An 18327-nucleotide genomic window follows, 5' to 3' on the forward strand; every position below is an offset into this window, starting at 1 on the left:
TTTTACTATTTTACTTTTAATAAATCATTATTTGAATCACGTCTTTTTTTTAAACATTTACTCACAATTGCAGTCTACCATATGGCTCTACTCTAAGGATTCAGTGTTGCTGAATCCAGATGTGCCCAGTCTATAGACACACATACGTGTAAGAGCGCAAAGTTGCTCATACAATAATTAGAGTGATACTGAAAAATGGTGGGCTAACACTACCAATAATACGGAAAAAATAATAACAACTGCAAGGTCTAAAGTGGACTGGTGAATCTATTTAGGCCTATAAATAATAAATGCACCTTTTTAGAGGTTCAAAAGGCAAATAACCAACGCACAGCTTGTCTGCGCCATCACGTGTTGGAAATGGGAACTACAGCACACCTGCTCTAAATTTACTGGAGAAGACTGCAATGGGACTTGTTTGGAGTTGTAAAAGGAGGGGCCAGAAGTCACTAATCGGTTTGCCCATTACATCGAATTATCTTGTCAAGAGGAAGCCCTGAGATTAAGAATAATTAGATTACGCATTATTTAGAGAAGTTTGTTTTCATAACAAAGTCTTAATGAAATGTTGCTAGCGTCCGATTTGGAAAGTTCGGAGTAAGATAAGCAAAATAACACCAACCATGACATAGGTAAATCTAACGGTGACCATATTATTCAGATCAAATAATCAGACTATTTAGACAGCTCAAACATTTGAGCATCAATTGAAGCATCACTGTACTGCCATTAAATTATATATAATACACAATATACTGATGTTCTTAATATTTGTAGTTAATTAATAAGCTTGTAATTCCATGAGTCTTTAATATAGAACATAAAGTAGGCTACGTGAATCTACTTTTTGTAGCCTAGTGTTTTCATCAACAGGAGAAACAGAGCTGATACCTGGATGGAGATGGGTGGAAAGTATATATATACAGTACAGGCCAAAAGTTTGGACACACCTTCTCATTCAATGTGTTTCTTTATTTTCATGACTATTTACATTGTAGATTCTCACTGAAGGCATCAAAACTATGAATGAACACATATGGAATTATGTAGGCCTACTTAACAAAAAAGTGTGAAATAACTGAAAACATGTCTTATATTTTAGATTCCTCAAAGTAGCCACCCTTTGCTTTTTTTGATAGCGCTGCAAACCCTTGGTGTTCCTCAATGAGCTTCATGAGGTAGTCACCTGAAATGGTTTACACTTCACAGGTGTGCCTTGTCAGGGTTAATTAGTGGAATTTTTTCCCTTATTAATTCAGTTATTTCACACTTTTTTGTTAAGTACATAAGTCCATGTGTTCATTCATAGTTTTGATGCCTTCAGTGAGAATCTATAATGTAAATAGTCATGAAAATAAAGAAAACGCATTGAATGAGAAGGTGTGTCCAAACTTTTGGCCTGTACTGTGTATATATATATATATATATATATATATATATATATATATATATATATATATATATATATATATATATATATACACACGCTCCAGTCCAGTAGGTGGAGGTAGTGCAACTGACATCCTAACCGCCAATACCTCCAAAGAAGAAGAAAAAAAGTTCCCACAGCAGCGCCTGAGCAGCGCGCGTTGGCTTTGGTCTGGTCACGTGAATTCTCGGAGAGAAGGGAGGGGGGGACAAACATGGCCGACGAGGTAAACACAGCTGTTGAGCACGGCGAAGCAAAACAACAGCTAGATGAGCCCGAAGTTTCGGAAGCCTCGCCCGACGGCGAGTCCGGCGGCAGCGACGCCCAGGAGCGGACAGAGAAGCCGGCTGCGGCGGCTGCGGCGGCGGCAGAGAGCAGCAGCTGGTCGGCTCCTATCCTGTCTCTGGCTCGGAAGGCCACGGAAACTATTAGCAGCGGGGTGAGCTACGCTGCTGCCCCGAGAAATCCCTCCCAAGGATCCGCTGCGAGCTCCCCGACGGAGAGGGAGTCCGAAAATGATCTCAACAACACTTCAAAAAAGCTTCCAGGTAACGTCAGGCTGTGACTGTTATAAACATGTGACACTCAAACTGACCTAACGCTAGTTAGGTTGTAAAACACTGCAGCCATAAAGTCCGTCTCAATAAGCTATTTGTCAACTGTCTGGATTCAAGAGCTAAATAGTGACCGTGCACGAGATCACGCTGCATGACACTACATTGTTTATTCTGCATATTAAGGACACGAGCTTGCATCCCATAAAAGTTCAATGTTTTTATTCTTTACAGTTCTCTCCCCCAAAGACCCCATGGCAATAGAAAGAGCCAACCTCCTCAGCATGATGAAGCTGAGCATCAAAGTATTAATTCAGTCCTCCTTGAGTCTGGGCAGGACGCTGGACTCGGACTACCCTCCTCTGCAGCAGTTCTTTGTCGTCCTGGAGCATTGCCTCAAACATGGGCTGAAAGGTGGGATAGTCCACGAGGCTGACCCTTTTGAACAGAATTAGTTTTTATTTTGATCCAAATCCATATCAGTAACAAAACAAGCAGAAATTACTTTTACTTCTTTCTTTTTTTTTTTTTTTTCAGCCAAGAAATCCTTCATTGGTCAGAACAAGTCCATATGGGGACCTTTGGAACTGGTGGAGAAGTTGTGTCCAGAGTCTGTTAACATTGCCACAAGTGCCAGAGACCTGCCTGGCATTAAGTATGCTATTTCAAACAATTTTCCAGCTTACCTACTGTACAATGTAAGACATGCTATAAACTCTTTTGGGTTTTTTGGTTGTTAAATTGTACTTTTATTCTCTTTTCAGGACCGGCTTGGGGAGAGCAAGGGCATGGCTGCATTTAGCGCTCATGCAGAAGACAGTAGCTGACTATATGAAAGCTTTACTGGACCGCAAAGATCTCCTGAGGTTAGTAACCAGGATTAGTTATGTAGGCTTAAAGGTCCCATGGCATGAAAATTTCACTTGATGAGGTTTTTTAACATTAATATGCGTTCCCCTAGCCTGCCTGTGGTCCCCAATTGGCTTGAAATGGTGATAGGTGTAAACCGAGCCCTGGGTATCCTACTCTGCCTTTGAGAAAATGAAAGCTCAGATGAGCTGTTCTGGAATCTTGCTTGTTATGAGGTCATAACAAGCAAGGTTACCTCCCCTTTCTCTGCTTTGCCCGCCCAGAGAATTTGGCCCACCCATGAGAGAGAGACATCATGGCTTTCAAACAAGCAAAGTGGCAGTTGGTCAAGGCCACACCCCCACCCTCCACCTTGCCCCACCCTCTCTCCTCCTCAATAGTTACAGACACAGAAATGGCACATCCTAAGGAAAGCTCATTGTGGGACTGGCTCTAGTGGCTGTAATTCTGCACCAAGGCTGAATTTCGGGAAAGCGACTTCAGATACAGTATTAGGGAACCACTAAGGTCTATATAAAAGAGACTTCAGATACAGTATTAGGGGCCCACTAAGGTCTATATAAAAGCATCCAAAGAGCACCATGTCATGGGACCTTTAATATAGCTAGTATTTTATAGTAGAATATTAACCTATTCATGTGCAGTGTTTCCTTGAGGATTTTTTTTAAGCAGTGCGGGCAGGTCTGTCCGAACAACCCCAGCCCCGCCGCCAAATGTTTTACGAATGAAAAGGAACTGACAATTCGCTGCAACACAAACAAATATATTTATTCTCCTCTATTCAAACACAATGAGGCATATTTTCAGTTGTGATTGAACTGTATTTTTTGAGGAACTATAGGGCACTTAACATCTACAACAGGTCTACAAAATGAATTTTACAAGAAATTCTTCATAGGGAAACCAAAACCCAATTTATATTATATTACACTGACTCACTTACCGTTTTAATGTTTCCTGATGTTTGATATCCGGACGATGAGCCGACAGAACCGACAAGTTGAACGTTGTCCAATTAGAACGGACCCACCGTGGTGACGTTTTTGGTGGAGCTGTTGGTTTAATAGTCGACTCGGAAGAAAGCGAACGTTTTGACAATAAACTACATCAACACAACAGTATGTGGAGTTAAACTGGGCGGGCCCAATAACCTCTGAATACTTCTACTTGTTGTTAAATTGCAATGTGTGCATTATGTCGGCAGGATAATTTAAAAGGCATCCGCGACTACATTGTGCTCGATGGTGTTTTTTGCCCCCAACTGCTCCTTCCAGACCGCTGCCTTCAAGGCACCTAACCCTAACCAAAACCATAACCAGTGCCTCCCAACGGTGCTTTCCAGGCAGCGCTGCCTGGAAGGCACCATTGGGGGCAAAAAACACCGATATTGTGCGTCTGCCTTATTTCTGATACCGTGGCGGCAGAAATTTTGCCATGGCGGGCCGCCACTACAAAATCGACATAGAGGAAACACTGCACGTGCCAGTTAGCGGTTACTTTTCTACACTTCACCGTGACTGACCTTTTTTGTCCCCTAGTGAGTTTTATGACTCTGGAGCATTGATGATGGAGGAGGAGGGGGCAGTGATTGGCGGACTGCTGGTGGGCCTCAACGTAATCGACGCTAACCTCTGTATTAAAGGGGAGGATCTTGATTCTCAGGTGAGTGCCGACAGGTTTTGTAGGCCTACACTTCCCAGCTGTCGCACCTCATGTTCTCTTCGAGAAACCAGTCCTTAGTTTAGGATACACAGTGATCAGCTTTTCTTTCCTATCCAGGTGGGAGTCATTGACTTTTCCCTTTATCTGAAAGACCCTGCCAACAGTGAGACTCCGAAAGAGTGAGTGTCTTCCCCTGCTTTTTTTTTTATCATGTTTTGAACTGGTATATGTTCTTATTTTAGTTTGAACTCTACCCCCGGCATGATAATGATCATTTTAATCCCAAGCAGACCTAATGCACAGTTGTATTCTTTCTCTGTTAGTGATGCCAAGATGACGGCCATATTGGATCAGAAGCACTACATTGAGGAGTTAAATCGTCACCTAAGTGGCACCGTGACTGACCTTCAGGCTAAGATGGACTCTATAGAGAAGACCAACAGCAAACTTGTAGAGGAGGTCAGACATATACTGTGTGTGTGTGTGTGACCTAGGGTTGCACAATATTGACAAAATGTGATATTGCGATATTGATATTAATTTAGATATTTTTAAACGTGTAAAATTACAAAAGTTACGGGAAAATACAAATTAAACAAGTTTTCTTACAACACAAGGTTTATTTCAACTGACCAGTCCAATATGAATAAATAAATAATGAGCATGTCTACAGAACAGGACGTTTTACTGTGTATATGTATATATTTTACAGTATATATATAAAGAGAACAGGATACAACTTTAATTTCTCTGATTCGTTTTGTTTTGTTGTCTCTATCCATTTCTTCACTTACACTGTCACTCTGTCGAAATGTGCACACACGTGGTACGCTCCGTAGGGTTTGTCACGTAGTGGGCCTGTGCGCCGACGTGCACTAACATGTGCAAGTGGCACGGTGACTGGCCAGTGAAATGAGGATCATTATAGCGTTTCAAGCGGCCTCTAAATCAAACACAATTAAGCCACACACAGCCAACGGATGGGACGCTGCGCTCCACAAAATATTGCATACTTATTGCGATAACGATATATCTTGCACCCCTAGTGTGAGCTGCTGTGTGATTGTGCTCCTACTTGGTGGGTGTGACACATTTTGTTATTGCTCCAGTCGTCTCCCGAAAGCAAGACCACCCCAATTTGGGGCCTGTGCTCCTTTTTGTTTTGGCCCGCCCCTGGCAACTGACATGCTTATGCTTATTCTCCTCTTATTTTGAAAGTGCTGTAAATTCCTAGCCATGATGACTACAACACCCACATTTTGTGCAGCTAAAAAGTACTTAATCTGAGTTTTACGGCAATGTAAGTAAGTTATCTATGAAGAATCACAGTAATCAACATTTATTTTTGGCCCTTGGCCTTCCATCCAGATACATTTTGGCCCTTCATATGAAAGAATTTTCACCTCTCATGACAACATAGCATCTGTGTGTATTAGGTTTTCACCTGGCTGATAAGAGTGTTTTCTTTTCCTCAGCTGACGGCAGCGACAGACAGAATCAACTCTCTGCGAGAAGAACAGGAACAGCTAAGAAAGGAGAATGAGACGATCTTGCAGTCCAGCCAGAAAAAGGAAGAGGTCAGAAAGCATCTACAAGTAACTGCAACTGAACCACATCTACTCTCAACAAATGCCCTAAACTGTATAATGTGTTTTTTTTCAGGCAGCCCTTCAGGACAGCCAGGTGGAGCTGGAGACATACAAACAGACTCGACAGGGCCTGGATGAGATGTACAATGTGGTTTGGAAGCAGTATAAAGAGGAAAAGCACATTCGCCAGGTCAGGTATCAAGTGGCTATAGCACTAGAATATTTCACGCATGTGGCGAGTACAAATTCAACTTCATACTCTATTGTCAGTCCATAGTTAGACAGACGCCAGCAGTGTGAACGTTGATGAACCTCTTGTTAAGCTTTGTGTTGTCACTTTTGGTGCCTTTTTTTTTTTTAATGTTTTTGGCGCTTTTTTTTAACGTTTCTTTTCACTATCATGTATAAACACCACTAACACCAACTTACTACCACTATAGTTTTACACTTATTTTTGGAATTCATGGTCGATTTAAAAACCTCATTTATAGGAAACTATATACCTAATTCTTGAGTTAAAGAAGCAGACATTATGAATTATTTAGACTAATATTAAAGGAAGGATAATCGCAGAAGGGTCAACGTTCAGCGAGGATACTGTTCCGAAACATTAAATTTTTTTCCCATGACATGGTGCTCTTTGGAGGCTTTTATATAGACCTCAGTGGGCCCCTAATACTATATCTGAAGTCTCTTTCCCTAAATTCAGCCTTGGTGCAGAATTACAGCCACTAGAGCCAGTCCCACAATGAGCTTTCCTTAGTATGTGCCATTTCTGTGTCTGTAGCTATTGAGGAGGAGAGAGGGGGGGGGGGGCAAGGTGGAGGGTGTGGCCTTGACCAACTGCCACTTTGCTTGTTTGAAAGCCATGATGTCTCTCTCTCATGGGTGGGCCAAATTCTCTGGGTGGGCAAAGCAGAGAAAGGGGAGGTAATCTTGCTCCTTATGACCTCATAAGGAGGAGATTCCAGATCGGCCCATCTGAGCTTTCATTTTCTCAAAGGCAGAGCAGGATACCCAGGGCTCGGTTTACACCTATCACCATTTCTAGCCACTGGGGGAACATAGGCAGGCTGGGGGGAAAAAAACTCATAAAGTGAAATTAAAAACCTTTTAATAAAACACCCAAATTTCAATGAAAGTAGAGATCTGATTTTTTGTTGTACTCACAAAGCGCGTTGTATGGGATCATCCATCCATGTTATTTATTTATTTATTTTTTTGATAATTAAATTAGGTAGTTAAAAAGAAACCCAACAGAAACTTTAGCAAAACGGGCGTGTTTTGTACCGATGAGGCTCTTAGAACTGAATTTGACTCATGCCTTTTGTATGTTTGCAATGCATGATGTCAGGAGCTGGAGCATGAGTTGGAGCTCCAGGTGGGCCTGAAGCAGGAGATGGAGGTGGCCATGAAGCTGCTGGAGAAGGACACACACGAGAAACAGGACACACTGGCAGCCCTGCGGCTCCAGCTCGACCAAGTCAAGACTCTTAACCTGCAGATGTTCCACAAAGCTCAGGTAGACACGCATGAATCCACATTTTCTTTCGTCTTGCATGGCTCGCTCAGCGAGAACGCACATTAATGCAACCCCCGTGTGGCTCTTAAGGACTCGGAACGAGAGGCCGAAAAAAAGCAGGCGGAGGCCGCGCAGCTTGAGCACAAGATGGATGAAATGGAGAAAGGAATGATTGAACTAGAGCAGAGGTATGTAGCGCGCGTGTTTCTGTTTCTAAAATGATATTCCTTTTTTTTTAATAAATATTCTACTTCTTGGTCGTTTGTGCGTCACAGACTACAGAACTCGGAGCGCGAGCGCAGACAAAGTGACCAATCAGACAAAGATATGAGGGTGGAGCTGGAAGGGAAAGTGGACGCTTTGCAGAAACAACTGACGGACCTGGATACACTAAGGTTAAGACACACACAGTTGGTTACAATCAAATGGATAAAGCACAAGTTAGAAAACAGAAAGCATTATACAGAAGGATAGTCTATATGGGCAACGTTTCATTTTGGGGATTGTTCAGGTGCCGCTGGAAACTCCGCCAGATGTCCCTCATTTCGGCCGGATGTCCGTCACCTTCCACTTTCTTTGTGTTGGCATTTTAAACTGCGGTGGATTTATGAGGACTATGTAGAGCTGGGCAATATCGATATTATATCGGTATCGTGATATGAGACTAGATATCGTCTTAGATTTGGGATATCGTAATATGGCATATGTGGTGTCTTTTCCTGGTTTTAAAGGCTGCATTACAGTAAAGTGATGTCATTTTCTGAACACACCAGACTGCTCTAGCTGTTCCATTATTTGCCTTTACCCACTTAGTTATTATATCAACATTACTGATGATTATTTCTCAAAAATCTTATTGTGTGCATAGTTTGTGAAAGCACCAATAGTCAAGACTACAATATCGTTGCGATATCGAGGTATTTGGTCAAAAATATCGTGATATTTTGATTTTCTCCATATCGCCCAGTCCTAGGACTATGGTTAACTGCTCCTCAGATCTCTGCAGGGTAAATCCAGACAGCTAGCTAGACTATCTGTCCAATCAGAGTTTTCTGTTGCACGACTAAAAAAACCTTTGAATGTGCACGTTCCACCAAAACAAGTTCCTTCCCGAGGCTATTTTGCCCGCGGCACCGTGGCTCCGTCCGGCGCCCAGTGGACGATTGTGATTGGTTTAAAGAAATGCCAATAAACCAGAGCATGTTTTTCCTCCCATCCCAAAGTGCTGTGTGGACTAGCCGGACCCTCCTCCGCAGCGCTGTGGAGGAAGGTCCGGCAATGCGAGGCCAACAGAAGGATAACCTGACTATAAATATGTACTGCACGTGAAATAAAAGCAGAGATTTAAGACATTGTACTAATTTGTCTGACATGAGTTAACACTAGTCTGAGGAGCTCATCTTGGAAGCATCTGAGCTCACATCTGGGTTCATTAAAAGACCGTTCAAACTTTAAAATCAGCTCCAAGAGTGAGTAACCTTCCGCCCCATCTTAAACTGTAGAATAAGGTTTCCTATTCAGTGGTATTGGTCGGGGAAAGGGATTTCCTTTCAAGGTGCACTGGACATACTTAAGGCTCCTTCACATCCTGAGTTCCAACAATAACGGCAAAGTGTGAGACGGTTGAAATATTTACACTAAAACTATGTATATGTTTAGATTATAAATCTGTATTAAAAGGGATCCAGTACTAACTCACTGCCAGTATTAGATTAGTTTATAACAATCTTACACCAATTTTAAACCAACTGATATAAAAACACTGCAGGTATTAAGTGGGAGTTTATTTCAAGTTGTCACAGTCCAAAGCAGCTCTGTTTTAGTCCTGCACACGAACAGGCTTTAATCACCGCGTCTATTTCTCCGTTCTCAGGCTGGGTTTGGAGAATGACCTTCGCACTGAGAGGGAACAGAGGCAAAGCCTTCAAAAAGCTCTCCAGCGGGAACAGGACAACAGCACTGAGCTCCGCACACAGCTGCAACAACTCCAGGGCCTGCACACGGTCAGACACACACAGGAAGTGAATTCCTCTCCCCAAATGATGGAGAATTAGAGTTTATAAGTAGTTTCTGAATTCTCTATGCAGGAAACTTCATTATGTGCAATGCCCTTTGATTTGCATAAATTAATTACATACTTCTAGACACAAAATGATCACTTATAGAAAAAGGTATATGTGTGTGCTTTTTTTGTTATGGGTGTCAACTTCATTTTGATTCTATAAATAATAATACAATACCAGCTTAAAGTGGTGTGAGCAAATACGGACTAATAATGCACAGTATGTGATGTTAAGGAGCTTGTTTCCTGTGAATTGATGGTGCAGGAGCTGCAGGATTTGAAGCACGAGAAGCAGCAGCTGCAGCAGAAGTGTGAGCAGCAGGAACAGGCTCTGCAGGAGATGGGACTGCATCTCAGCCAGTCAGTACTCCTCATTTGAGTCTTTTTTTTTTTTTTTTTTTTTTTTTAAACGTGTACCGTGTCATGAGGTTTTCGTGTTGTCTTTGTCAAAGGTCGAAACTTAAGATGGAGGACTTCAAGGAGGTCAACAAAGCTCTAAAGGTAAAATGTAAAGAGTGGTGTACTTTTTTTGTTTTGTTTGTACAATTAAAGCCGTAAAAAGTTTGACAAAAAAAAAACTTGACAACCATATCTTGTGCGTTCATTGCTCCCACTAGGGCCACGCCTGGCTGAAAGACGATGAGGCCACTCAATGCAAGCAATGCGAGAAAGAGTTCTCCATTGCACGCAGAAAGGTATTCCCTTTTTTCCATTGCACTTCTATCAAAATCATCTCACAGCAATATGTTAACGAGGTGTCCACGTTTGTGCGTTGCAGCACCACTGTAGAAACTGCGGAGACATCTACTGCAACACTTGTTCCAGTAACGAGCTGGCCTTACCGTCTTACCCTCGGCCGGTGCGGGTCTGCGACGTGTGCCACGCCCTCCTGCTGCAGAGAAGCTCCTCCACAGGTTCCTGACAACACTGCATATACTCTCCACGTTCAACTACAATGGCATCGAATCTTAGGGAAATGTGATTTGGTGTAACATTTCCACTGCTACCTGAAATTCAGGAACATTAGTTCATCTGTATTAAATTAAGGGGGGGGGAGAACCTTTTTAACACTGATGGGATGAGCTAATAGTTTGTGAAGTCTTGCTTAGAGGTCGACATAGTTTTCGGATCATTTATGCGATCAATGTGTTTCTTTGGTCTGGAATAACTCACTTTGACAATTTAGTACTTGTTAAACGGAGTCATTTTAATGCGTTTTTCTAATTCAACCCGTGGATGTAGATGAGGTGATGTCGAGGTCCCATCAGAGATACTGTTGGTTACTGAAGATCATTTGCGATTCTGATAATTAACCTTGATATTATTCAAACTTGTCAAGCCTCTACTTTTTTTTTTTTTAACAGCTATAGCCCCCACTGATGGTTATATGTAAAATTGTGTAAATGACTAGAATGTTGACAAATAACTATTTTAGAATGTATTATTACCACAGGGTTTTGTGTCCACTGCTACAAAGCCATTTTCCTAACAGATTCGGGAGTGGTGACCAAAAGTTTTTTTTATCCAAGATATTTGATAAATGAATAAAGCTTCCTTTTTTGCAACACTTGTTTCAATTAGATATTCCAGACTAGTTTATTCACTTTGTGCACAGGAAATACAAATAGCATTTGAAGCAGTAGAAACCTTCATGTCAGCAGATTTTAAATTCACTTGCCCTTGACGTAGCCCTCATCCACAAAAACAAAACAAAAAACTCTAACAGTCAGTCACACTTTAAGAAAACAATACATGCTCTGAGCACATGAAGTCCTAAATTCATTCAAACATTTTGACTGGAAATAAAAAAAGACTAAACACTATGTAGAAGGTGAAACAGTTATAAACATCAGAAGATACCAGACACTTTCTGACTTCTTTGTTCATGCACTCACACATTGAAACTAAATGTTAAATGCCACCAGTACAGGATGAGTAAACCTTGGGGGAACAGCCAGGGTTTTCAAGAACAAGAACACAAAAACGGCACACTTCCTGGTAATGAAAATTTAAAGCATTGTTTCAGTTATGTGTCAAATCTGTGAGGAATGGGGAAGATAAACAGCACTTCTGACACTTGTTGTGAAACCAGATGATCTTACTTCTCTCTGAAGATCATATACTTAAAAAAATTACAAACCCTACCCCCTCAATATTTTTTTTTTAACCTCACCTGACCCTACCCCTATGTTTACTAGGTGAGACTTGCGTTTCCAGTCCTGCCAGCAAAATGCTGAGTTAAAAAAAAAAAATCAAATTAAGAAAAATTATCTACATTCCCCATCCCCCGCCCAGTCCATTCATAGAGCCTCTGCTTCCTCCTCCGCCGCCGCCGCCGTAGTAACTGCTTCCCATTCCGCCCTGGTTACCTAACAAGAAACGGAGAATACACACAATAGGACCGAGGAGTTCCTCAAGGAGTCACACACAGAAACCCTACATTTCTGTCCTTCAAGCTAAAACAAATCATGCCAGAGTTTTGTACAAAGGGTTCTCTGTGGTGCACAGTAATACTTTAGTGCCACAAATAGGTTTGTTGAGAGCAGGTTGTACTTAAGGGTGGATGTAGAAGACACCCATTATGGACAGAGCTGACACTCACTGTAGTCACTGTAGCCGCCCATATTGCCCTGGCTGCTGTATCCACCAGAGTAGCCTGAGCTCAGCTGGCCGCCGCTGTAAGACGACTGGTTCCCTGTAGAGAGGACAGATCACATCCGGTTCAGTGGGACGTTACAAAACCCAAATTATTCCCTAGATGATGTACTGTGGTGCTGATTTTGTGAAGCCATTGCTTGCCCAAGCATCAAGGCCACAAACATTTTGTGCAAGCATTTTTTTTTTTAATGCAAATGCCAACGCCACTAGTCTCACAACCTCCCATAACTGAAACTCACCCATGCCACCCATCATCTGGCTGCTATACGCTCCGTTGCTGCCACCTGCTGTTGAGTTCAAGAACAGCTCCACGTAGCGGTGCTCTGAGCGGGAGAAAGAGAGAAAGCGTGAACATCACTAAGAACATCTACATATACGCAGGGTTGCGAGTGGTAAAGTCACTTATTTTAAAAACTTACGCATGTTAGCTTTGTCTTTGGACATGGCTGCCACAGCATCCTCGTGTGTTGCAAACTCTACATCCGCCTCCCCGGTTACCCTGCCATCTGGGCCGATCTCAATATGGACCCGCACTGGATTCAATGGCGAGAAGAACTAAAGACATACAAACGACGTCAAATTAACACATTTGTGTAAAGTGCAGCCTTAACGTCCGCAATATGCACCGAGTAAAGAAAACGTCAGCAATCCAGTCGTTTTGCAGATCGTTTGCAGTCGCTCCTCTGACTTACGTTGTAGATGTCTGTCTAAAATTTAAAAATGTTAGGGGGGGGGGGGCGCGCGCGGGCGGGGATTGGGTGGGTTTTTTTTTTTTGTGGGGAGAGGGGGGAGACCCTTCCCCTTCCCTCCCTCCCAACCCCTGTATATATGGAGTTGAGATTAAAAAAGGGTTTTTTGGGGGTTTTCTTATCAATATATTGCACTGTGTTGCAAAGTGTTAGCGTGAAGGGACATAGGGTGGGTGATTATCTAAAACAATTGCACAGGTTAAAAAGCTTTAGTCTGCTCGACACCCACCTCCTCCATAGCCTCCGCGACGCATTCTGTCATAGGATCCCCCTCGGCCCATCATGTTGTAGCCGCGACCACCAGAGGGCCGGTCATAGGGGCCGGGTCTCTGCATGCCCATGGGCTTTCGCTGGGGTTCGTAATGTGTCCGCACCTCAGCGCGGCTACTCTTGAAGATCTCAATGTACCTAAGAGCATAGAGATACCACAATGAGGCCGTGGAGAATGGGCCAGGCGAGGCTGCATTTGCTCAACACTAAATAAACTGGGCTATGCAGATGCTGTCATGGTGTAGTCCATAGGTAGTAATATCTTTGAGTGCTTAGTGCTAGTTGTTTAAAGAAAAAGGAACAACGTATTATTTGAGTTGCAAAAATTAAGCTGTCCAAATTGAGAAGGGCCTCATTAACTTAACACGTTTCTTATGGTTACCTGAAGTGAGTTATATCTCTGATTCAATAGAGCGTCCTGTGTCCTTGCCATGACAGCCATTGTCCTGGTTTTAGAGGGACAGAGAGGGCTCCAGCCCTTCTGCAACTCACTCTAAGCATTACCTGCGACAGTGGGCTCCAGATCCATGTGTACAGTGGCCCTCTGATTTTACCACCAGGGAGACTCCTTACCATTTATCAACCATGACTGATGTTTAGTGCTGAGACACCATTTGTTCTCAAAATTAAGCATGTACTCTAATTCACGATTCGTGTCATACTTGTGAATGGTGCCCAAGCATTAATCTTCCCATTGAACATAGTGAATGTGTGGCGTATTTGAATCTAACATGGCAACTTGTGTATGCATTTGTGGTAAAACATTACATATATGCTTAAATTAGCCAAGGTTAGTGTTGTGTCCGTTTTGCATTTGGTTCAGATGTTGAGGGTGCACACCATGAGAAAAGCAACTTATCCAGCCAACCAACCAACCATCCCCACCTGTGCCCTATTCTTTCCTTGTGTTTCTTTAGAGCCTTTTCAGCTATATCCTGTGAAGCAAACTGCACGAAGGCCTCCCCCGTACTCCTCCCCTGGATGTCCACCGGCAATGTTATCCCATTTGGCACGATTTCCAACCCTTCAACCCAAGGACAGATAACCCCAGCAGGGGACATATTAAATCACATGCCCAATCACAGAGATAACTTTCTCTAAAGAGAGAGAGAAAACTTATGGAAAACTCTATACATCATCACACATACCAGTTCAGTTTTTAATCAATGACTGGCCATTTAAACAACTTATGTTTACTGTATTTTGGGGATAAAACAGAAATGAAAGGACAGAGGAAGAATATGGAAAAGGGCACTGTGCGGGACATCTGGCAAGTATTGGTGTGTTGATGAAGAGAGAAAAGATCCAGGTGGGTGACATGAGTTAAAATTACCGTTTGCTCATTAGAAACTAATGTAAGACTTTCTATATATAGTGAATATAAGAAAAATGTATTAAAAAGACAAGGGTGTGAGTAAATGGGGGAAAAGGAAACAATGATACTTGGGTAAGAGACTCTTAATCAGTGATGAGTGAGACCCATCATCATTAGTTAATTACCAGTAGGCACAGACAACTTAAACATTTCACTACACCGTTTTAAAATCGGACCAATCAAAGAGAAAATAAAGTGATGAAAATGGGCTTCAGATGGATATGATAGGCAAAGATGGGAAAGGGTGCTTGCATAACAAGAGTCCTACCCTTGAGCTAAACATAAAGTCTTCAAATAATTCCTCCTTTTAAATTCTAACTAGCTTCATTTTCTGGCGTCATTTCCTCTCTGATAAATCCAAAAAGATGAATTTGACTATGCTATGATGTAAGAACATACAGTAGGTTATAAACATTATCCTATGGCATAGTGACGTCTTTGTAAAATCAGATGAAGAATTGGTAAGTGTCCATAGGAGAAACAAGAAAAGGAAGATCTAAAAAAAATAAAACAAAAAAAGTACGTATCACCGACTTACATTCAGGCAAGTTAACAATTAAACACTGAGCAAGGCTTTTTCTTACCTGAGAAAAACTGTACGATCTCCTCCTTGCTGCAGCCAAAAGGAAGGCCTCGGAGCCGGACGAGCCCATCTCCTGCCGTTTCTGGACAGTTTGGACCTGTGTGCTTCATGACCCAGTCCATCTCCACATTGTTGGATTTAAAAACTGCACCACAGGACATATAACAGTCAGCTATCGCAGCATGAAATTGAGACAATTCACAAAAAAGGAGTTGTAAGCAGTTGTACACACCCTCTACATATCTGTGACCCATAGTTTCTCTGTCCTTCTTCACCGCAATCTTCAGGTCTTCCTCGGTCTCCAACTCGACAAATGCCTCTCCGCTGGGACGACCCTCTCTTGTGTAGGTGAAGTGGATGCCACCTCCATTGCTGATGACTTTGCAATCTGCATATGATAGTTATATTATCAAATAACTTCTTATTGCTTAATTATATTGTTAAACATTGTAATCAGGGGCGTAGCACAACATTCTGAGCCCTGTAGAAAAGCATTTTCTATGGGCCACCCGCATCCACAGTTATTCATTCTAGCATATTTCCGGGCCCTCCTCAGATGAGGGCCCTGGGTACTCAGTCCCCCCAAGATTGTAATATATATTTATAAAATAAATACCTACCTGAGAAAAACCTTTGTACTTCATCCACTGAGCAGGACCAAGGGAGACCCCTGATGCGTACTACGTATCCCTCATCAGCCATGATTGGTCACAATCCCTGAAAGAAATTTTTTGGTAATGTTTAATATCTGAATTTAAGTGCATTTCTGTTCCATGTCAGCACTTTTCTCAGTGTCCTGCTTCACACGGATCCCCATCTCCGAGGAATTTACTGGTATGTTAGCTAGTTATTTTCCTCCTTACATCTGTGCATGTAACGTTAACGTTATAAAGTTACTATATTGGCTGAGGTATTACTTTATTGGACTAAAATAGTGACTTTTTAGTGTTCTCGCTACACTAAAAAAAAGACGCCGTTTTATTCGCAGTTCACCTTTTACAGGGTAAAAAGGTTCAAGATCGTCACTAGACACCGTCGTCTTCAAGTGAGTTGCATAGAAGAATGTAAATTAGTTGGCAGCGCCATCTTGAGGCCGTCTGATTGTGCTAAATGGTAGCATGTAGCTATACTAACGTTAAAACAAAGAAACTTGCATTTCGTGGTTTTTCCCCGCTACACAGAAAGTTGCCGTCTAAAAACGCAAATCGCAAGTAGTGGTCACAATTGCCTTACTCCCAACTCTCCCTCGCGAAAAACCGACCACTTTATAAAAAAGCGCGAACCGGCGTCGTTCCTAGCTCACGTTAGCGACACAACTATGTGCAGCTAAGTTGCTTTCATCCCAGAACATTTCTGGTGTTGAAGCGTTTGGATACATGTTGTACGTTAAGACTTCGCAGAAGCCACATTTTGAGTAAATAAACTGGGACCGCATTCGTTTTCGACAGGATGCGTAGCTAGCTCCTCAGCACGCTCACTACCGCACCCAGACACAGGAACAAAGCGGCCCTCTCAGCCGGCGCCATGTTATCAGCGTTAACACTTAGCAAGTTAGCTCTGACTAGCTAGCATTCTCTAAATAACGGTATTATATTATAATCTGATTCACACACCGGTAGCTATGTTATGCTGTTAAAGTATGAAAAGTTAGCACTGCGTTTACGTCCGGCACATTAAACAATAGTCGCATTAATCAATTTACCTGATACAAGCGTAGATACAACACGAGTTTGTATGACCAGGTCTGCGTGATGCAGCTGAAACTATTGCGCTGGGTTGCCAAACCTCTCCAACTATCCCCCTTTCAGGGACTACATAGTCTCGCGTTGCCAGACCTTCCTCCACGGGAGCATTCCGGGATGGGAGAGAACCCTCTGTTTCAAATTGAAACACAATCACGTTATTCATCATCATCAAACAATTGAAATACTATTGTTACCAATATTAGTAGCTTGCTGTGTTTTGAATTGTATCAAATTCCAATAATACACAGCCATGTGTCCATGAATGAGGCAAAGGTCTGTGATTAGGCTACTTCACGTCTGTAGCAGGACAGTTTATCTTGATGTGAAGCGAGGATAACAGTAGGGACCTGTGTTTTTATACAATCTTATGTGAAATCAGTTTGACTAAAATGACAAAATTATTTGTTTTGGCGAGACTAGAAAACAGCGTCTTATTTTACTTTTCACCCTTTCTCTAACTGGGAATGTTAGTATTGACCAGTGGTGGACTGTAACTAAGTACATTTACTCAAGTACTGTACTTAACTACAAATTTGAGGTACTTGTACTTTACTTATGTCTTTTCTTTTCATGCCACTTTCTACTTCTAATCCACTAAATTTCAGAGGGAAATATTGTACTTTTTACTCCACTACATTAATTTGACAGCTTTAGTTACTTACAAATTAAGATTTTTGCACACAAAACGCATGAAGTTTATAAAATACAATGTTGTATTGTAAATTAAACTACCCAACAATATATAGGCCTATACAGCTGAAATATTTAGACGATTAAACACTTAGTTGATTGAGAGGACAGTTTTGATCATTTCCAGATTCTAAAATGTGAGGATTTTTCTGCATTGAGTAGCCTACTTTTAGTTCTAATACTTAAAGTACATTTTCCTGATGATACTTACATACTTTAACATAAGTAACATTTTCAATGCAGGACTTTTAATTGTAACGGAGTATTATTTTAGAGATGGTCCGATACCACTTTTTGCTTCCCGATACCGATTCCGATACCTGAACTTGGTATGGCCGTTACGAAAGTACCGATCCGATACCAGTGAGTCATATATTTCATTATGTTTTAACATCTGTATACTACTATCTCTGTATGGATGTGATATGATTTCTTTCTTTGTTGTCGGTCTGGCTCAGATTAAACTCTTTGTGAAACATGAACAAACGCAAAACAAAGGAATGCCCCAGAACTACTTTTATAGTTATAATGAAAAGAACATAAATAAACTACTTTAACGTAGATTTTCT

The 18327-nt window shown here is 41.8% G+C and overlaps 2 protein-coding genes across 2 annotated transcripts; one reads left to right on the plus strand and one right to left on the minus strand.

The window, feature by feature from the left end:
- The first annotated feature begins 1643 nt into the window (after positions 1-1643).
- rufy1 (RUN and FYVE domain containing 1) lies at positions 1644-11253 on the plus strand. The gene is made up of 17 exons (XM_039812800.1): positions 1644-1977; positions 2218-2397; positions 2521-2638; positions 2748-2849; positions 4392-4515; positions 4633-4694; positions 4839-4974; positions 5991-6092; positions 6178-6294; positions 7459-7626; positions 7717-7814; positions 7902-8021; positions 9500-9629; positions 9954-10048; positions 10141-10189; positions 10306-10383; positions 10467-11253. Exons 1-17 carry the CDS (start codon positions 1644-1646, stop codon positions 10608-10610), a joined length of 2157 nt encoding a protein of 718 aa, XP_039668734.1. The 3' UTR covers positions 10611-11253.
- Positions 11254-11259: 6 nt separating this feature from the next.
- hnrnph1 (heterogeneous nuclear ribonucleoprotein H1) lies at positions 11260-17149 on the minus strand. Its single transcript, XM_039812803.1, is given in 10 exon segments — positions 11260-12057; positions 12291-12383; positions 12586-12669; positions 12766-13053; positions 13319-13503; positions 14251-14389; positions 15325-15468; positions 15556-15711; positions 15944-16040; positions 17026-17149. Coding segments are annotated over 9 exon segments (1269 nt in total). The 5' UTR covers positions 16026-16040; positions 17026-17149; the 3' UTR covers positions 11260-11959.
- Between the last annotated feature and the right edge of the window lie 1178 nt (positions 17150-18327).

This window comes from Perca fluviatilis, chromosome 10 (genome assembly GCF_010015445.1).
Source record: "Perca fluviatilis chromosome 10, GENO_Pfluv_1.0, whole genome shotgun sequence".
NCBI classification, from domain to species: domain Eukaryota; kingdom Metazoa; phylum Chordata; class Actinopteri; order Perciformes; family Percidae; genus Perca; species Perca fluviatilis.